The sequence below is a fragment of the Nuphar pumila genome, chromosome 3 (assembly GCF_984573655.1).
Source record: "Nuphar pumila chromosome 3, dmNupPumi1.hap1.1, whole genome shotgun sequence".
In the NCBI taxonomy this organism is placed as follows: Eukaryota; Viridiplantae; Streptophyta; class Magnoliopsida; order Nymphaeales; family Nymphaeaceae; genus Nuphar; species Nuphar pumila.
This window is the reverse complement of record NC_143251.1, coordinates 127109054-127128425: the sequence shown is the minus strand read 5'-3', so window position 1 is coordinate 127128425 and position 19372 is coordinate 127109054. Positions and strand designations below refer to the sequence as shown.

At 38.6% G+C, this 19372-nt stretch overlaps 1 protein-coding gene across 3 annotated transcripts in view; it reads left to right on the top strand.

The window, feature by feature from the left end:
* The window catches only part of LOC149843695 (rho GTPase-activating protein 7-like), a 71999-nt gene that overhangs the window by 50903 nt on the left and 1724 nt on the right, over window positions 1-19372 (top strand). The window contains exons 11-21 of one of the 3 annotated variants that reach the window (XM_090000025.1): window positions 3852-3939; window positions 5327-5570; window positions 6490-6705; window positions 7475-7589; window positions 7728-7798; window positions 8019-8068; window positions 8466-8526; window positions 8628-8711; window positions 16257-16370; window positions 16453-16622; window positions 17046-17115. In XM_090000025.1, coding sequence (XP_089856151.1) covers window positions 3852-3939; window positions 5327-5570; window positions 6490-6705; window positions 7475-7589; window positions 7728-7798; window positions 8019-8068; window positions 8466-8526; window positions 8628-8711; window positions 16257-16370; window positions 16453-16622; window positions 17046-17115 — 1283 coding nt within the window. Of the gene's footprint in view, window positions 1-3851; window positions 3940-5326; window positions 5571-6489; window positions 6706-7474; window positions 7799-8018; window positions 8069-8465; window positions 8527-8627; window positions 8712-16256; window positions 16371-16452; window positions 16623-17045; window positions 17116-19372 lie in introns of all 3 variants that reach the window. The other 2 variants (XM_090000024.1, XM_090000023.1) reach the window with 2 other exon arrangements.

Genomic DNA, 19372 nt, shown 5'->3' with positions numbered 1-19372 from the left:
TCCGACTTTGGTGGTCTGTAAGAATCAAGAATTTTCCACCGAGCAGATAGTGTCACCAATGCCCCACAACCATGACCACAACTAGCATCTTTTTTTCGTAGGTGGATTGTTCGCGGTGTCCTTGTTGAAATAGGCTATTGGGTGTCCCCCATGCACTAATACTGCACCGATCCCCTTGCTGGAAGCATCTACTTCTATTACAAAGGGCTGATCGGAATCCGGTAAAGCTAGGACAGGCGTTGAGCTCATGGATTGCTTGAGCTCTTGCAAAGCAGTTGTGGCGATTTCATCCCATTGAAACCCCCTTTCTTGATCTGTCTGGTGAGTGGTTGGGCGATCTACAGATAGTTCTTAATGAATCTTCTGTAGTATCTCGTGAGGCCATGGAAGCCTCATAATGCCTTCACCTACGGAGGAGTAGGCCAATCTGTCATTGCTCGTACTTTGTTGCGGTCAACTGCTACTCCCTTCACCGTGACTACGTGTCCCAAATAACTAACTTGCTGCACCCGAAATTGACACTTCATTTCTTTTGCAAACAGTTGGAGGTGGCGTAAGATTCGTAATATCTCCTCTAAATGTTGCTAATGCTCTTCCCATAAACGGCTGTATACAAGAATATCATCAAAGACAACAAAATGAAACGCTTCAAATATGGACGGAAGACATCGTTCATAAGACTTTGGAACATGGCAAGGGCGTTTGTAAGTCCAAATGGTATCACTAAAAACGCGTAGTATCTATTATGAGTTCGAAAAGCCGTTTTATGTGCATTTTGAAGGGCCATACAAATTTGGTGATACCCTGATTGAAGGTCTAGTTTGGAGAAGTAGGTCGCTCCTTGTAACTAATCTAACAATTCATCGATCGCTGGAAAGGGGTATTTGTTCTTCATTGTGATTGTGTTGAGTGCACAATAATCCACACAAACCTGCCACTTGCCGTCCTTAACCAAGATTACCAGTGATGAGAATGGACTATGTCTTGAACAAATGATTCCTTGAGCATTTGTGCCACCAATTTTTCCATCTTAGTCTTTTGGATTGGGTCATATCTATACGACCTAACATTGGCTGGAGATACTCCCGACCATAAAGGAATCATGTGATCCTGGCTCTGGTGTGGGGGAAGTCCTCCTTTCAGCTCTTCAAAAACATCATGATATCGGTCCAACAATTCTTGAATTGCTGGTTCCACTGTTGTCGTTCAACTGCCTTTTCGCATGACTGCCAAGTGAAGTAGGAAGGCCTGTGAGCTAGCTCGAATTAATTGCACCATGGGTTGGGTCTTCCCCTCTTTGAGTTACTTCTCGGTTGTTGCCCTCAACTCCATGTTCTGGCCCTCATGCACAAATTTCATACTCGTGTCTGCAAAATTCCAAATTACTTGACCCGATTCCTTCAACCATTGTCGCCCCGGCACTATCTATGCCCCCTTAATTAGTAATACAAATAGTTCAACCATGAATTTCTTTCCTTGTATCTCAAGTTCTGCATGTTGACAACGTCCCTCACAATGAAACTTGCTCCCGTTGCCCACCATGACATCAAACACCGGTTGAGGATGCACTTCACAATTCTGCCTCTTCACAGTTTCTTCACTTATAAAATTATGCTTAGACCCCGTGTCTACTAAGATAGACATGCAAGCATTTTTCAGCATTCTAGTTACTCTCATGGACTGTGGAATTTCCCAGTCGACCAAGCAATGCAGTAATATTTTCGAGACCTCATCTAGTTGTTTGTCACCCAATCCTTCCTCCTCACTAACTACCTCCTCTCGCCTTCGTCAACTAGATACTAATGCAGCCTTTTATATTTATGTCCTTTTTGCCATTGTTCATCACAATAATAACGGTCCTTTCCTTCGCCCTTCATCCATATGTTCTCGAGTAATATTTGTAACAAACACTTGGTGTGCAGTCTAACTAGAATTGGTCGAAGCCTGTCCTTTTGCAGAGTCACCCCCTTTGTATCACCTGCATTATGAAATGGCGGCGTCCATGCCCATCGATTTTCCTTCCCCCATCTATAGCTGCAGAAATGCTTCTTTTCGACCACTCCTTCCAAATCAAGGCATTCTATAAGGGATTGTGGCTAAGCCGCCTGCATTGCTATCATGATTTCCTCTCGTAACCTACTTGCAAATGCTCCAATTAGAGCTTCTGATGGCTAACCACTAACCATGTTACAGAGGTTTTCAAACTCTGTTGGATATTCTGTCACCAACCCCACTTGCTTAATTTTTGTGAGAGCGATATGAAAGGTATAATACACAGAGGGTCCAAACTTGGTCGTGATGGACTTTGTGAATTCCTCCCATGTAGGGGTGCTGGATTGAGTGTCTAACTACCTGAACCAACGAATTGCGTTCCCTTCTAAGTGGATGGTGGCATGCTCCACCCATTTCGCTTAGTGCTCTGCCCTTAAGAGCCAAATGAAGGGATCATCACTCCCAAATTTTGGGAACTCGATCTTGGGTTTATGTGGCGAGGATGAATTTTCTGGCCAAGCGTTGGTTGGTGCATTCCTGCTCGAGGTTGGGGATGGAATTCGGGTTCCTTGCTAACCCAGAGGAGCCGTATCTGCCGCTCCATGACCCACTCATTGTTACAATAGGGCTTCCATCCTCATTTGGGGGGCTCGTATCTCTTCTTGCATTATCTCAAGGATGCTGAATGCGCCCTTGGGAAACTCTGATCTCATTTTGCCCATTTTCAAGGGCCCTTACTCTGTCTTGAAGCTTGTCGCCCACCTCCTGGCACAACTCCTCTAGTCCTATCTGCACTCCAGTTATCATCGGATGATCTCCTATCACAATGGCCCAGCCATAGCTCTGATACTACAGCTGTTACCACCCTCTGATGGTGGATGGAAAATCAGGAGAGAGAGAGAGAGAGAGAGAGAGAGAGAGAGAGAGAGAGAGAGAGAGAGAGAGAGAGAGAGAGAGAGAGAGAGAGAGAGAGCACTCTTCTCTATATGAGGGAGAAGAAAACCTCCATTAGGAACTCTTCACCTTACGTAGTCTGCCCCCGATTACAACATATCCTATTAACCCTAAATATACTAGGGTTGGACCTCCATTCTTGGAAACCCGCTCCAATATCCTTACCTGGCCCATTAGGGTCTAGTTATTACAATGAATCATGTTCTAAAAACAAAAAAACTAACTCAGCTGAATAATGGAAAGAGATATATCAAAAGTTTACCTTATTCTGGAGTCATATTCAGTTTTAGTACATTTTCATTCTTGCTGGCTTCACTAGTCCTAAAAATCCAGAAAAAGTTCATTTTTAAAGTTTATAAGAAATCAGAAACTGGAAAACCTGTAACAGCTAAAAGCTCACTGAATTTCAATCTATATTACGTAGAGTGAGCACCTAGGATAGGAACACTTAATTATTAAGGTTTTCAGCTAGTTCTTTTCCCCAGGTAACCTTTTGCATGTGTGCATGCTTCTGTGTGGGCGCATGTGCGTGCATGGGTGTCGTGTGTGTGTGTGTCCGCATGGGCGTGGGCGTGGGCGTGGCATGGGCATAGGCGTGTGTGTAGCTCCTAAATAGTTTATGCCCTAAACTGTCCTAAACGTTTTTGAAAGCATAACTACACATGTTTTTTGCTTAATCCTAACCTGTATATGCATTATTCATTGTTTATTCACTAAAAACCATGGTTTAGATTGAGCAGATATGGTGACTCGCTTTATATAAATATAAATATAAATATAAATATAAATATAAGGACATACCATTTTATTTGCAAATGTTTTAGTTTTTGCTTTCTAATCTTTTTGTATTGATTTCCTGGTTCTTACCCTTTTATATTTGCTACCTTATTATGAACATTTTAAAGGAATTAATCAGAAGGAAGCTCATGTTGCTGCAATGCACGCTGCAATATCTGAGACTTTCCCAGAGCCAAATCGGCGACTTTTACAGAGGTATTATGTGGAAGGGCATCCATCCTTGGCAAAGATTTCAGTTGACTTGTGTAGTAATGTGCTCGATGTTTGTGTTTTGAAAAGAAAGAATGATATTTGAGGTTACAATTTTGAATTTTGGTGTTGCCTATATGTTCTCTTCCTCTGTTTCTTGCTTATGACTGTATCTGGTTGCTCTCAATCATATTATTCTTTCTGAACCAGTTTCTCCTTTAGCTCAACAACAACATTGTTTTGTCAATGACATCATCAGCGTTTGAAGAAGCATGTTTAAGTTTATCCTGAAACATATGCATGAGTATTTGATATACACACGATGTCTGTTTTTTATTTGGAAATATAGCAAATTTTGGTGAACATGGATCTATGGTCTATTATTGATAGTGTAATGAAATGGTGGTCTTCAACAAATGCACAAATAACTCACAAACAAGTGTCTATTGGAGACACTACAAGCATGGCCCTTGAAAGGGTATAAAAGGAAGAACACTTGAAAAATAAATAATACTTTATTCATGAACAAAATGCTTAAGAAGCATGGTTATTTACATTGAAGGGGTTCACCCCTATATATACAAAAAAGTGGGAGAGAGGAGAGCTCATTTTGAGCTCTCCAAAAGAGACGTTGGATTCCAACGTCTCTTAATATAGCTGTTGGACTACAGTCCAACAGCATTTATTATTATAGCTGTTGGACTGTAGTCCAACAGCATTTATTATAGCTGTTGGACTACAGTCCAACAGCTATTTGCACAACAGGAACTTGACTGGATCAAATATCTAGTTTCTATTGAACTAGATGCTAAAAAAGAAAATAAAGAAAAATAATAAAAGAAAATATAATAATATTAAATAATATATATATATATATATATATATATATATTACAGATTACATTTTAACAGATAGTTCTAACCATCACTAAATCTTTGATTTTTTTTTTCTTGAAGACAAATGTATTGAATCCATCAAGTTTGCTAATTAATCTTTTTGCTTTCGTTTTTTTTAACATGTTTGCCAGTATTGATTAGTTGCTATAGTGACACTATAGTATATTGTTTCAGACTTGGAATTGGATAAGATGTCCCATATTGGACGAATCCTTCTAACTTTTCACCATTGTTGGACCTAAATTCACATATAATCCTAGTTGGATTTCAGATTTGAAAACCTAGACCAAACTCAAATGTTTCTCTGATTGTATCTGCTAAGTGCTTACAAGATCTAGGTTATTTCATTATTATTCCATTCTAACTTTCTAAGTTTGCTTAAGATAATTATGGTGGTGGTGGTGATAATGATGATGATGATAATACTTTTACATTGTTCTCTTAGAAAACTAGCATATATGTCATTCTCTAAGATTTGTGGCGTATACTGATGGCAGGGTTCTGAAAATGATGCGCTCTATTACTTATCACACATCTGTGAATCGGATGACCTCATCAGCCGTTGCTGCTTGTATGGCTCCATTGCTTCTGCGCCCACTTTTAGCTGGTGAATGTGAGCTTGAAGATGATTTTGGTATGAGTGGTGATTGTTCTGCTGAGTTCCTTGCTGCTGCAAATGCAGCCAATAATGCTCAGGGCATTATCACAACTCTTCTGGAAGAGTACGAGCACGTGTTTGATGTAATCAACAATTCTCTTTAACTTATCGTGTCTGAATTCCATTTTTTTGTTACCCTTATAGTTTTGGGGAGTAGTGTGATCTTTCAATCTAATTGGGAATCTCATCCAACTAGAAATCTTTTTTGAACTGATCTGTTTTGAATGGACGTGTCTGCAAACATGGCTTCTTCTATCCCTTTCATGCTTCTGCAATTTATCAGCAGATATGTTCAGCTGTGAGCTGGTGATTTATAGGAAATACATGCTGCATGTTATGGTGTTTTGGATGCCAAAGATGTCATTTCAATTTTCAAATACTTCCTATCATGAAACTTCAATGTGCTTGATGTGGTATTTGTGCTTGAACTTGCAGTACATATTCTTTCCCGTTGCTATCCCTGCATTGTGAAGGATGTAGTCTTAGGGGTCATGACTATAGACACTGATGAGTGGAGATGATGTGAAGCAATATCTCGTCTTGTCAATATGCTGATGTTATGTGTTGCAATGGGAGCATGGAACTGAGTGTTAAAGAACAAGTTTTTTCTTGGGGATTTTTAATGTCCTTGTGGAACCCATTCAAACGAAGTCATTATGCTTTGAGTGTGCAATTTTGCCAAAAAAGTGATTGATGGTTATTTGTATTTGAGCAATAAAAAATAATGATTGATGCTTATGGTTAAGTGAGTTTTCAAGGATATGTAAAAGCTTTCAGTAACTTTGATTGCTTTGTGCAGATCATAGCAGGATGCACACAACAATGACTTCTATTTCGCTCTTAGCTATGTTTTATTGTATTCTTTTTGGTGACCTTTTAACTAAGTCACTTTCTTTCATTTCCTTTCTTGTTACCGGTCTCTCAGTTTTTTCCTCTTACCCTCGTGCTGTTTTTTTTCCCCATCTGTCTGCTGTCTTATTTTTTTCTCATCATTTTTCATAGGAGGAGCAACGAAGTTTGTGCTTTCCTTCTGCTAATCATCAAATGGATGATAGTGGCAGTGAGGATTCAATAGATGAACATTTGAAGGTACATGATGTGTACCCTGATTCTCAAGATTATGTGGATCAAGGCGTATCAGGACAAGCAGAACGCATGGAGAGTGGCAAATCGAGTGGAAGTAATGGAAATGTTGTCGGTGATCTATATAATTATAAGGTTTGTATTTGTTTCATACAAGTCTCTGTTTGTGCACATGTCTTTTTTGATATGGAATTCTATGAATTCTTTTCTTAAGAATCATGTATTTCAACATAAGTTGAATATGGTAGACTAAATTACACAGCAGATTTTGTACTTGAGCAAATTCACATTGTTAAAGTTTTCTTTATTAGTCTTGTCATCTTCTGTCATCGCCTCGGGATCAGTCCATATACTTTTCACTAGGCACATGGGAGTAGGATTCTTTTGTGTACTGTTAGATCTTGAAGCATTCATCTGAATAGTGATTATATATATGTATGTATATATAATGTGATGAAGGATATTAACTTTTATAATGATTGACCAACATATCTAAGCCATAAAAAATCGGATTTTAATGGAGGATAGAGGGAAGCCTGAAATGTTAATGATAACATGTAAATGTTGTTTCATGCCTTTGGTTTGTGTTTGTTCCTGCAAGGATGAAGCGGGCAGCTGAAAGTCCTGTATGTTATGTCTCTGTGTACTTGTGCATTGTGCAAACACGTAAGATGTCTTGATATCATGTTTTCCGTCTTAATTATTATTTGGTGCTCCATATAAGAATTGCATGGGCTTTGTTATAATGATAACCATCCATGCTTTGTTGGTTAATACTATATACCATGTCCATCTTCATTGTGAATGGAAATTAGATGGTTTTTTTCTTTTATTTTTGTAATCAAACATTGCATTATAGTTTTAATCAATTGGTGAACACATTCTTATCCATGTTAAGATGCAGGTTTTTGAAGGCGCTGATTCTGATGTTGAATATCATAGAGAAACTCATACATCTGAAAGGAGCAAAAAAACATCAATAGACTTTGATGGTGATAATAAACAGCAAGATCCACCAAGTAAATGCAATGTATATTTCCAGATTGACAAAGAACTTCCAATAGCAAGACCTAAATCTGAATCTCATGTACCAATTGAAGATTTTTCTTCAGTAAATCGGGCTCTTACACCTTCTTCTGGGCATGAATCTTGCACAGACAAGCCAATAAGCAAAACAAATGGATCTCTGCGCAGCATTAAACGCTCAAGCTTTTTGCGACGTAGTGGTGTGAGTAACCGAGCATCTTTTCTGTTTATCCTTTTGGTCTGTAGTCTCTATTGGAAATTTCAATTTTGATCAACATGATTATAAGGTTTCAACTTCCAATAACTTATAGGAAGTACTATTGAAATCTTAGAATGTAGCTCGACATTTTCCTCCTATAAGGGAGCCTTGTATGAAGGAGAATACAATCTTTTTTTTCTGAAATCTTTCTATTATTTTGTAGGAAAGAAAAAATCTTTCTATGGAATCCATTGATTCACCTTCTGATGAAGAGTAAGTGCTCTTTTTCTATATATATTATATATATGTGTGTGTGTGTGTTCTGGCTCGGTCTCATGCGTGTGCGCGTTTTAACCATCATCAATCTTGCCAATGTCCCAAAGAAGCAATTTCTCAGGAGATTTTATGTTAATTCTTGAGAAACACTGGGCATCTGTTAAAAATTTAGAAATAAGGACTAGGTCCAAGTTAATATTCTTAAAATATATAGAAAAGTCAAAAGTTGCGAAATATCAAAAAAGAAGAAAATACATATTTATGTTGTAGAAACAGTAAAAGTTCAGAAATAAGGGCTAGCTGTATCTCCATGTCCAATGTCCTTATTTTCAGCTTGAATATTGTTTTTCTTCTTTTCCATTCCTTAAATTAACACATTTTTTAACTTCCATAGAATTACTATTAGGAGGCTTGAGAACACAAAGAATGAACTGCGTAATAGGATTGCAAAGGAGGTATTCTGATGATGTTTTTTTGTCTTGTTTCAATGAATTTTTGATGTTATTGAAGACTGGATTCATGAATACCTTGAAAAATGCATTCTTCTTATATGCAGGCCAAAGGGAATGCCATTTTACAAGCAAGTTTGGAAAGAAGAAAGCAGGCCTTGCACGAACGTCGTTTAGCTCTTGAACAAGATGTATTTATCTTTGCCTTCAACCAAAGCATCCCTTTAGCATTCATGTTTGTTTAGTGATCCCTCGTGTGTGTGCCCGCAGACGTGCATGTGTGTTTATGTTTATTAAACTATGAATTTATTTGAGGGCATTAGCCTATTTTTGTTGTGTCTTCATTGGCATGCTGCCATTTGGTTTGCTGTATCTGAGAATCTTGACTGTTCTTTAAGTTGTATTCGTTGGTAATTTATGTAGCATTGGTATTTCTACTTGGCCTTGGTACCATGTTGACATTAGGGGTGGGCAACAAGCAGGCATGGCACAGCCCAGCCCACTAATGAACTGGGCTGCTGACTGGGCTGAGCCCGGTGAAGTTCAGCCCGTTATTTGATGGGCCAGGCCTAGGGCCAGCACATTGCTGAATCAGGACTGCATCTCGCCCATTAGGCTCATGGGCCTAATTGGGCTGGGCTAGCTCGTGAAAATAGATAAATATATATTATATATATAGTTATATATTGTGCATATAACTATATATATATGGGTTAATTAATCTAACATTAAACTAGCCGTGTTTAACATTAGATGGATTCAACCTTATGAAAATGTTAGAACTTGAACTCCCATCGAGAACGGTTCTACATATTCTAGAAAGCTGGGCATGAAGCACGACTCCAGGGAGAGGTGCACGACAGGAGCAGGAGGGGTGTGCAATGTTGGGGGGAGAGGGAGTGTCGTCTCTCTTGGTCGGCTATACAAGAAAGCGTGAGATAGATGGGAGGTCGATAGCAAGGGAGGGAAAAAAGACGTTCCCTTCAAGTCGATGACGAACGTTGAAGAGAGGTGAGGGAGAAACACGTTTCCTTGGAGACCAAGAACATGAACCAAGAATGAAGTTCATTAAAAATAAACTAAGCAGAGTATATCTATTTATAGATTTACAAGAGGGCAAGACAGTAAAAGTACAAGCACAATCCTACCCTAGATGAGATTATAGAAGGGGGGGGGGGTCTCACTAGAGTCCCAGCCTGGGTGGGACTCTAGGCTGGGCAGGTTTATCTATGAGTCTTGGGAGGAAGCGAAACTTCCTCTGCACAGTCTCAACTGGGCGAGACTCCAGCTGGGCAGGTCCTGGTTGGGGCAGATCTGGATGGTCGAACCCAGAGCAGGAAAAGGTCTGTAAAAAACCATCCGTCTCAAACTCGCCTTGCCCTCAAGGCGAGAACTCCGGGCACTGAGGTGTTAGCCCGTCCTTATATTCTTTTTCCAATCTCGTTCCACCTTGTGGGTCTACAATATGAAACCGAATCTTGGAACTGCTCTATAAACTGAATGAACCAAGCCGGATCTACCCCATCATGTGTATTGAAACCAGGAACATTCTTTATGATTCAACCAATGTCATGTGAGAGACCTCCAAAGTGGAACGGGTCAAATAGATCGGGAGCGATTGGTTGAGACAAAATATATATTCATTTTGAAGGAACTTGATTTGGTCTAGATAAATCGAAGATATGGAGCATATTTGAGTTGGATAATATGGGTTTGGGAAGTGTTTGAATTTGATTAAGAAATTGGACATGATGAGGGTTTGGGATAATATTGGACAACTCAAGTTTAGGTCCATTCTAAGTTTTGCAGGGATGGGGATATGAGTATCCACGATGGGTTTAGGAGGGCTCAATATAGGAGACTTGGATTCAAGACATGAGTTTGATTCAAATCTTCTTGAATTGGATTTGGGTCTTGAGAAAGGTCTTGGATGAGTTCTAAGGGAGGGATGTCTGGATTGGGTCTCGATTGAATTTCATATACTCGATTTGGGTAGGCTGTGGGGTGTTCGAAAGCTTTTCCTTTTTCCTATTGAGTTCATTTTTAATATCTAAGGCATGCTAAATAACTTGCTCAAGAGAAGTGTTTGTGAAGCTTTTCATTTTCTCGTATATACGAAAATTAAGTCGTTCAATATACCTGATAATTCACTTCTATGTGGTTTCTTGATTTTGGGTTCCCCATACTGCACAATGAAACATCTCTATGTATCTTTGTACAGACTTGGAGCCTTGAAAAAGGAAGAGGCATCATATCTTCATCATCAAATCTTCATGCATTCTTTGCTTGTGTTGTGTTGGCTGCCTGCAAGATAAATTATTGTCGGTCCGACGTTCGGGTGGTGCAGAGGAGTAGGATAGGGTTTAAGGGAGGCTTTGGGTTTGGTTGTCTGGCCCAAGGTCTCAGGTATGCAAAACATAATTTTTCTGGATTTTCAAGGTTTTTGAATGTTTGAAAATAATTTATTTCTGGGATGGGTTAGTGCGTTACAGGTTCAATTCGATTTTCTAGGTTCAGACAGGGTTTAAAGATCAAACCAGATCTCAGCGATGCAGACAAATTTTTGAGATATGCAGATTGAGTTTGAAAGCTAACAAATGTGCTTACCTAGGGTAAAAATTTAAGGATTATATGGCTTATGATATGACATAGGGATTTTTTTGAAGTTTAAAAACGTTAGGTCATCATGATCCAAACGCTGAATCTAATAGGTTTCAGTAAAACAACAATATCTATATATCAAAATATGATTTTTTCGATCTGTAAATTGGGTTAGATTTATAATAGGTAGGGCTAACTACAATGATTTTTTGTAATTTGTTTGTGACGGTTAGAGGGCCAAAATGAATTTTGGAAAATCCAATTGGGATACAGGCCAATATCGATTATTCTTAAGAACAAACAGAAATTTGACTTGACTTGACTTTTGGAAGTCGGATCGGGGTCAACAGTGGTTGGATTCTAACGATTCAAAAAATAATTTGGACGTACGCGAATCGAAGAACCTGATGTCGATGTGATCTCCTTGGCACGATCAGAGGAGAGATCCTGGGCTGCAGATCACCGCGGTTGATTCAGATCACTGTTGGTTGCGGCTGAATCTGTCGTGTAGAACTGTGAAGGGCTTAGACCAGAGTTACCAGTCGAGGAAGCGGGAGCGGGAAGCGATACGGGAAGCGGGAGCGGGAAGCGAGGCACTTTAAAAAATTTAGGAAGCGGGGAAGCGTGGGACCACTTAGAAGAAAATTCCGAACCGTCTCGGAAACGACCTAGGAAGCGAACCGGAAGCGACCTAGGAAGCGAACCGGAAGCGAGGGGAAGCGAAAAAATGAAAAAATGGGGGAAGCGAGGGGGAAGCGAGGGGGAAGCGTGGGGGAAGCGTGGGGGAAACGTGGGGGAAGCGTGGGGGAAGCGCTTCCCATAAAAGGGAAGCACGCTTCCCAAAAAAGGGGGACCCTTCCCCTCACGCTTCGGAAGCGCGACGTTTCGCGCTTCCGAAGCGCGCTTCGGGGAAGCGCGCTTCCCCTTTTGCCTAGGCGCTTCCGGTAACTCTGGCTTAGACCCTTGTTGCCAAAGGTCCTTCCAGTTGGCTAATTGATGTGGTTCCCATGAATGGTGCTTTGATATCATTGTTAGAACCCACACTCACACGGAGAACAATTCTACGTATTCTGGCAAGTTGGACGTGAGACAGACTCCAAAGAGAGATATGCACCACGGGGTGAGAGAGATTCGTCTCTCCTGGTTGGTTACACATGGAAGTGTGAGGTGGATGAGGGGTCAATGACAAGAGAGAGAGAAAAGGTGTTCCCTTCGGTTCGATGACAGGCGTGGAAGAGAGGCGAAGGAAAAATACGTTCCCTCAGAGAATAAGTGCACAGACTAAGGACGAAGCTTAGAGAAATCTTTGAATAAACTTAATTAAAAATAAACTATACAGAGTTTATCTATTTATAGATTTACAAAAGGGCAAGAACGTTAAAAAAGTTTCCTTTTTTATCTCAAAAAGTAACGTTGCATTTTAAAAAATGCCTTTATTTTAAGGGCATTTTAGTTATTTTTATAAAGTTAAATCTATCTAATGTTTAACACAACTAGTTTAATGTTAGATTAACCATATATATATATATATATATATATATATATATATATATATATATATATATATATATATATATATATATATATATATATATATATATATATATATATATATATATATATATAGGAAAAGTGGTAGGTGCTTGAACATTAGGTACTTGACACATACTTGAACATGCTGGCTGTCCATTGCACGCTTGATGGAGTGCCAGCGTAATTTTTTTTGTCAAAATCGACTTTTTCCACCCAAACTAGCAAAAGCACGGACAAAAGTCGCCGCTATTTACCTTTAGCGGTGATTTTTGTCGCTGCTATTGACCTTTAGTGGCGACTTTTGTCACCACTATTGCTTGTTTAGCGGAAAAACTCATTTTTGATGCTGGCCGTTCATCAAGCGCGTGATGGACGACCAACATGTTGAAGTACATGTCAAGTACCTAATGTTCACATATATATATATATATATATATATATATATATATATATATATATATATATATATATATATATATATAGGGAAGGGGGACTGTCCAACCATAGAAAGGTCCAAAATACAACCGATGAGGTTCCTTATTTAACGATAGAGCTTTTAATTGATCATATTTTACATATTGGATTTTTATCATTTATTTAATAAACGACATGTTTTAGATAATGAATTTTTGATATGTAGATGCATTTTTCAAAGCGCTAAAAATCAACGTCTCACAATACTTTGTATTGTAAAGTTTTAAATGCATACATTCCCAAAAATCTCGATGTCGTAGGGGACTGTCCAACTCCAAGCAAAGAAAGGTCCAAAATCTACAACCAATGACAATCAGGGACATTCCTTCTCTAACAATTGAGTTTTTAATTGATAGTACTTTACATATTGGATTTTTATCATTTATTTAGTAAACAATGTCTTAGATAATGAATTTTTGATATTTAGATGTGTTTTTAAAAGCACTAAAAATCAGCGGCTCACAATACTTTATATTGTAAAGTTTTAAATGCATTGTGAGCTGTCGATTTCTCATGTTTCCAAAAACATGTCCAGATGTCGTAAAGTCTTAGTGTAAAGCATATTTCTCAATAAATAAATTATAAAGAATAAATATATAAAGTCTGATCGATGAAAGGCTCAAATATTGGGGAAGGGGAGTTGTCCGATGGTCATTGGTTTTAGATTTTGGACCTTTGGTTGGACGGTCCCCCTTCTCTCTCTCTCTCTATATATATATATTTATATTTCTATATATTTGGGCTGGGCCGTCGTCCAGCTTCAGACTGGGCCAGGAGCTCGGTTTGGGCTGGGGTAGGGTTTAAAATGAAGGCCCAGGCCTAGCCCATGGCGGGTTGGCTGTGGCCGGCCCAACTGCCTAGTGGGCTGGTGCCCACCTGTAGTTGACATGATACGACAGATGCTGGCCAAGTGGGTTTCAGACCTATTCCAAGTCATTTTATTTTCAGTCTGATCAACATGTGGCCAACATGCAGGATCAAAATTGTTTTATTATTGAGCTTATATGTTTGTTGATTATTGATTGTATCTAACCATATCCTTAACATATTTTAGACTTTTAGGGCACTTTGAATCACTGGATCTCAGATCTGAGGATCTTAAATCCTTGAAACAAAGGAGAAATCCTCAGATCTCTTGTCTGACCAGATCCTTTGGATATTGAGATCCGAGAGATTTGAACACACTTAGTTCATGATTGACAGTCTATAACTTCATATTTACAACATTCTGTAAAATGTGATACAATTGTGCAAATTTGTAAGTGTGCTTATATATATTCATGACTCCATACCTATCTTTTTGGAGATTTTCATGTACTACAAAGCATGCCTATCATATCGTGTATCTGCACCTGTACCTATGTGACATAGAATATAGATAGCTTGTATGAAAATTCACCAGCTGGATTAGGGTCAGAGGAAAAAGCTGGGCCAACATTTGGAGATGGTGGATAACTGTGGTGTTCTGGTGCATGTGGACAAAAAGGAATAAAAGACTATTATTGGAAGGAATTGCGATTCTTCACAATTCGCTTGCAAATTCAACACTGGGTTCATCTATATGCTTGCAATGCTTGTGGTAATACAAGCTTAGAGTAAATTGGAATTTGGAACATCCAGAATTGGACCATTTCCCATATCATAATATTTTATTCTTTTTCAAAGTTTTTTTATAAGTTTTCTGTTCCTATTTATTTATATTCTTTTCAGTGTAACTCCTTTGTGACCCACTTTCTATGCATTGAATTTCCATTAAAAAAAAGAAAGTTGTAACTTCTCTAGGATAATATCTGGTAATGCTTCATGAATGGATGATACTCATGGACATGGTCTATGTAGAAGGTATTCTTTAACAAGCCTAAACATGGGCACCAGACTGATCTGAAACTGGAAGAATCATTCTTGCCTTTTTGATCCAAGGTGATTCTCCACGACCCATTTAGGATCAATTGATGTCAATTCATCCCCCGTGGTTGACAGCATGGGCCCATAGTCACTAACACTTCCATCCCCATCCCCATCCCCAAGTTTGGTTGGTTGCTCTAAACTTCTCAAGTATGAAATTTATGGGTAAAGATCATTCTGACTATTTATTTCCCTATTAAAATGATTGTGTGCATCCTATGCCTTTCTGGTTTTGTACTAGAGCGAATTGATATTTCAAACTGTTCGTCAACCAGGCGAAGACTTTGGCATTTCCTTTTTTCCATTCTCTTAGGGCACTTTTGATTACACATCCCACGGGATGCCGTGGATGTGCACGACACACCTGCAATCAAACAGCGGACGTGTGTCCGTGGGACATGCAGGATGGAATTTTTTTGTACTGACCCCCCTGGAATGGTGGGGACAGGACAGTTTTTAAAAAACAAAAAAAACCCTGTCCATGACTAACTGGACAGTGTGTCCTGGACAGGACAATTGTCCTGGGCAGGATGTTCTGTCCTAAACTGGACAGGGAGTCAAACATGCCGTTAGATTCTTTTCATGTTATTCACTTTCTCCCTTTCCTTCAACATCTCTTTATACTTCCATTTTGCTAAAGCAATGACCTTGAACTGATGTTCAGAAATTGGCACATTAGTATGAACCCACAACCGCTCTCGGTCGTGATGATTTTTTGCGCAAAACATAATTTCGAGGAGTTAAATTTAATCAGACTCATTGTAGCATGCTTTTTCATAATTTCACTCATCTCCATATGTCATGAATGTAGCACCTCATCCAAGTAATAGAAAGTCTGCTGATTGCAACTATTTGACTATCAGATTTGAACCCGATCCCCTACCTTAACTGCTGTTATAAGGAATGTCTAAGAGCACATGAAACCGATCCCTTGAGGTTCCATCTATTCTTAATGTCATAAGGAATGTCTAAGAGCTTGTGAATCTATGAAACTGGAACCAGGTGAGGTTAATGTGCATTCTTGCAGTTGCTGGATCCAGAGCCCTGTTAGGTGGTATTGAAGATTTTAAGCACCTTTGCTTATTCCTCTCCTGAGGCTTCCATTTAATCTGTTGACAGAATAGGATGGTTCAAACCTCAAACCATCCTTTGTTAAAAACTAAGTAATGAACATTTGCTTCTAGTGGATTGTTCTGTTTACAGATGTATGGTCATTCTGATAGGTTTCAAGACTGCAAGAGCAGCTGCAAGCTGAAAGAGATCTTCGGGCAGCATTGGAGGTTGGCCTGATCATGTCTTCTGGACAGTTCTCCAGTGCATGTAGTATGGATTCAAAGGTATGCTCATGTTTGTTAGTTTTTTATTGCTGAATTTTGTTGATGCATAAAAGACAACTTGATGATGTTTTCTTTGCTGAAGACAAGGGCAGAGCTTGAGGAGATTGCTTTTGCAGAAGCTGATGTTGCAAGATTGAAACAAAAGGTTGCCGAACTTCATTTGCAACTTGATCAGCAGCATCAACATCATTTTGGGCATGTTTCTGATTCCTGTGATCAGTACCAGCTCCTACATAATTTTCAATCACAACCGTGGGTCTCTTGAATCTCTATTTATTTTCTTACTTGTTGGCCTTATTGGTTCTTTATGAAAAATATTCATTGATCTAGGCTCTATGTTTCTCATTTCAACTTCTCTCTTCAAATTAAAGTGTTTCCTTGTTCAACTTTATCTACTCATTAAATGCTTATTTGACTAAAATTTTTAAACCATGTTTTTATGCCATAAGATGGACTTTCTTTTCTTATGTTTTTTTGTATAATTTAGTGAATGAAATTTGTGAACTAGGATAACATGCCAAAGGAATGCGTGGTTACCGATTCAAAAAGGTTCATGGAATTATAAAGCTACTATTTTGTGCACAGTATTTCCTTTTTATCATGATATCCACCAACTACAAAAAACAGTTTACATTTTGTTTGGCCTTTTTTGACATTAAATATGTTGTGTTGCAGGAAGATCTTTCAACAGGATTTTGATTCAACTCTTGCTTTCTGTAATTATGAAAGGGCACAGAGAAGTGAGGTTGTTGATCTATGTTTGAGTTCTCTAAAGTTTATTTTAGTAACAGATTTAAATAATCTGTTATCACCTTTGCTATGGCATTCCATGGTTAAAAAATATTGCATGATAATTTTTTGGGAAATCTTTTATAGCTTGTACTTCAATGGTTTCTAGTGAACTTTTAGTCTAATACATAAAACTGTATACCATTTTGTATCTGCAGCATTATTTCTAACTTTTCCATCTGTTCTGTGTTCATAGAGTCTTCCTGAACGGCTGCAACATGTAATATAGTAACTTTTGCAGATATCTCTCAGATGATTTTGTTTGTAGGTTTTCCCTGATTATGAGTTGGTTGTAACAATGAAATGGAGTGCCAGTAGTTTATCAAAACTTTAAGTGATATGCATCCATTTCTGCCACATTCTTGTTGAAATAATCAAATCATTTTGTGATCAGTTATAAGTTTAATAGTATCTAGAGCCAATTCTGTTTCATATTTAGCTCATAGTGTTTAGATGAAATGTGCACACACATGCACAGAAACAAATGTGCTCATACGCATGCACTTAAACAGGCATGCACACCACAACCACACACACACACACACACACACAAAGATTGCCTGCTAAAGTCAGCTGTCAGCTGCAACTTCTTTGTACCTATCTTAACTCTAAAGCTTTGTAATCTTTTGGGTGTTAAAATGCTTGGTTTTTATGAGGGTAGATCAGTATATGCCACAGAACGTCAGATGCATCATATGACTAGATGTGGGAGGGGAAGAATTGATGCTATGTTGATAAATATGGGTTGTAGCATACATACTGGGAGTACTTGTATCATAGAAGAGTGAGATGCCAATGATCATCGCTAGACTGTGTTACCAGAGTAAGAAAGGGTAAGAAAAGGGTGGAAGAAGAGATGTGCAAAGTGAGAAGCGAGAAATGAATATTTAAGGGACGATCTGGTTCATGAAGTTTTTAGGAAGCATTAGGGAGAACAAACAATGGAAAGTAGGAAACAACGCGAGAAAAATAGTTACATGTTTTTCTTAAATATGTTTTTTTCTGTTGTTTGCCAAAAAAAGTCATATATGCATCTTTTATAAGGAAACACAATTATCTAAATGCGAAATACATTTCCTCTAGAAAGAAAGATATTTTTGATGTCAAGACCAATTTTCTTGTCGAGGAAAACAACTTTTCCATTCTCCTAGGAAGCTTTTGCATGTATGGTTGTTCACACATTGTAAAACCATGTGTTGCAAAAGTAAGCTTCCTGAGAGCGAACTTGCACCGTAAGAAGCTCCTGGTATGGACTGGACAGGGTTATACCACTTCTGGGTATGCAAAGGCACATGGCATACGATATTCTGCAAGAAGTGGAGCTTTGACTGTGTAGAAATTGTATGATGATAACAATATGGCAATTGCATTCCTGCAAATGAAGACAAAAGAGTCGGTTTTCTTTTAATTGGAGAAGAGATCTCAAAAATGTTAAACTACATGTTGGATCTGATGGCCAATTAGCCAATACATTGTAAAAGAAATTATGAGAGGGAGATTGAGTGTAATTACTTTCATGACAGGTATCATCATCTGAACTTGAAAGGTAGAATTGGATAGTTTCATATTGGTCTAACTTGTGCATGACAGTCTTTGTATGCTGTTTTCCCTTTTTCTTGAGGTTATTGTAGGCAGATGTCTATTAGCTGTCACATGGATACTCCATTTTGACACATATTAATCATATTGGATCATAAAAATGGCCATGTCTGTGTATCCGCAGATGTATCTAGGCCAGAGTTACCAGAAGCACCTAGCCTATTGGGGAAGCGCGGAATGTTGCGCTTCCAAAACACGCTGGGAAGCGCCAATTTTTTTTTGGGAAGCGCGCTTTATGGGAAACACGCTTCCCATTTATAGGAAACGTGCTTCCCATTTATGGGAAGCGCGCTTCCCTCTCACTTCCCCACACTTCCCTCTTTTTTTCAATTTTTTTGTATTTTGATTTTTATTTTGATTTTATTTTTCTCTTTTTTCGCTTCTCTTTCACTTCCTCCTCACTTGCTAGGTCGCTTCCGGTTCGCTTCCGAGACCATTCCTGATTCACATTTAAGTCATCCCACGCTTCCTGCTTCCTAAAATTTTGAAAGTCACTCGCTTCCCGCTCCCGCTTCCTCGACTGACAACCTTGATCTAGGCACCCTAGTCTATTAGCCTGCTGAATAAAGAGATGAATTAGAATGGTTACTGCTTACAAAACTGTGTTCTTATCT